Consider the following 2383-nt stretch of genomic DNA (forward strand, 5'->3'; position numbering starts at 1 on the left):
AGCGTACCCAACATTCATCGACTTCACCCAAAAGAAGTGACTACGGTCACCATTGAAGCAGTTAAGAAGAGTCAGACCTCTCCATGTTAATCATGTAAGTATCTTAAAGTTGTGTAATTTAATCTCTCCACGCGCCATCCAGCTAAATGACAACTCAAACTCCAGCTGATGAGCACCCATCAAACATTCCCACCGACAAAGCGCGCATTTCTTAATCAAATATGCATCCAAGGAAACCTCCTAAATCTCACTATCATACAAATAATTACGTTGGTGCTAAACCCTTCAAAAACCCTATAAATACCCTCAAAACCCACAAACATAGAGCACATAACAAGCGAGTCACATTCTGCTGTAATGGAGATGAAGAGGGCAATATGCGTTGGCTTCTTTTTGGCTCTTTTTCTCTCTCTTTCATTACAAGTCTGTATTACATTCTATTTCATTTCTCTTATCTGCTTCCTTCAAGCCAAAGATTTTCATTTTTTGACTAATATATTTGTTTCTATGATTGTTATACACACAGACTGCAGCAATAGATGCTGTAAATTCTGCCCCTACGGTAGCCCCTGCCCCTGCACCAATACTATCAGAAAAAGGCAAGTTTTATCCCCTCTTTCATAACACGCTATATTTAATATTGCTCCTCTGTTTTCAGGATCAGATTTTGTATAGTTTTTGTTATCAACGTTTTGATCTCATCAGAAAAGATCTCGTCTATATTTCTGATGATAGATCACAGAATATGATCTGATCTAAAATGTTGATGATAAAAAAAGTCATAGACAATCTAATCTAAAAAATAGAACAATAATAATGAATAAATTGTATATTTAATACTGTTTGCAAAATGTGAAAGAGATTTTTCCTCATCCTGCTGACTGTGATCTTTAAAGCTGATAGAAATGTTTACAATTTATTGTTATTGTAGTTTTAGATTTGACTATATGTTTTTCATATATGTTGAAAGAAGTCATGGAATTTTCTCATGCTTTTATTTCTCAATGATAGATTGTGAAATTTGTTCTAAGACATTAGATCATTGTTGTATCTTTTAGAAGTTTATTAATCAGAAATGTTCTATTGAAACGTTGTTGTGAATATGATTTTACATATTTTAGAAGAGGTGTTTGTCTACATTTGGTGGTGTTTTGCAGTGTGTGGTGATAAATGTGATGTGAGGTGCAAGAATAACCGTGGGTATCACAAAATGTGCTTAAGAATGTGCAACATTTGCTGCAAGTCTTGCAACTGTGTCCCAAGCGGGCAGGCTGGAAATAAGGATGAATGCCCATGTTACAGAGATAAGAAGAACAACAAAGGCAAATCCAAGTGCCCATGAATGAACGAACAAGTGTAAGGAACCTGGTCGTATGAATGGAACAAACTTGGTCATATGGGAAGGCTGAAATAAGTGTTGATCTGTTGTCAGTCAGACATTTCTGAGGGGATTCATTGTATTGTCTGCCATCAAAAGGCTGATTTGACATTTATTTAGTTTAGTTGTAGTCTGCTTTCTTTGTTGGAGGTCTATTAACGAAGAAGTACAACACTTTCTTTAATTTATTATTAGGACAATAAATATTTTGTATGGTAATAAATAAAAATATTTTTGTATATGGAGAGTGTTGTTTTCTGTGTATTGATATTTTGAATGACACAGGTTTCTTGTTTCCAATATTGTTAGAAAGAATATATCCATAATATTCTTTTGATTTTTATATTTTTTATATATTCATTTTATATATAAATGAATATTCTTTGATAATAGATTATAGAGCGTGATTAAAATAATGATATAAATAAATCTACATAGTTAAATTCATAATCAAAATTCAACTATAAATATAAATAGTACAAATCTAATGCTGAAGTTTTTTAATAATATTTTATTTTAAAGATTTTGATGATTTATAAATTTTTTTTTTTTAGTTTTTAATGAATTAATGTTTATTTAAATTATATAATAATATCTATCAATTTAAAATTCAGAAATAATAAATAAAAGAAGAAAGTGATCTTTATAAAGATGATTCCTCCAACCCAAAAGACTTCACTAGCTAGCTGTGCAGCACAAGCTTGCATAATTATTTTCGTAAGGAGCGTACGCTGTCCACATTCTGGCAGAAAATAATTATTTCCATCTGTTTACATTAATGCCCAGTTTGGAACTTTACTGGAGGGAAAAACTTTAATAAATACATTCTAGTCTAGTAACGAAGGAGTCCACTCTAATGACTAAATTTGATAAAAAGTTTGTTTAAATTATTGGTAAAGAATAATTAATTTGACCTTTCTTTTTTTTTAAATGAAAAAGAATGGACATATGTCAAAATGAAAAGAAATATGATAAATTATTGTACATTATTAATATCCCTCTCCG

General features: G+C 31.0%; 1 protein-coding gene across 1 annotated transcript; it reads left to right on the forward strand.

The window, feature by feature from the left end:
* Positions 1-328: 328 nt before the first annotated feature.
* Positions 329-1617, forward strand: LOC149568629 (peamaclein-like). Its single transcript, XM_089821495.1, has 3 exons — positions 329-423; positions 527-599; positions 1158-1617. The coding sequence occupies exons 1-3, from the start codon at positions 358-360 to the stop codon at positions 1340-1342; spliced, it is 324 nt and encodes a 107-aa protein (XP_089677621.1). The 5' UTR covers positions 329-357; the 3' UTR covers positions 1343-1617.
* Positions 1618-2383: the final 766 nt, after the last annotated feature.

The sequence above is a fragment of the Cupressus sempervirens genome, chromosome 3, assembly GCF_028749045.1.
Source record: "Cupressus sempervirens isolate cs-2001-9-10 chromosome 3, ASM2874904v1, whole genome shotgun sequence".
In the NCBI taxonomy this organism is placed as follows: domain Eukaryota; kingdom Viridiplantae; phylum Streptophyta; class Pinopsida; order Cupressales; family Cupressaceae; genus Cupressus; species Cupressus sempervirens.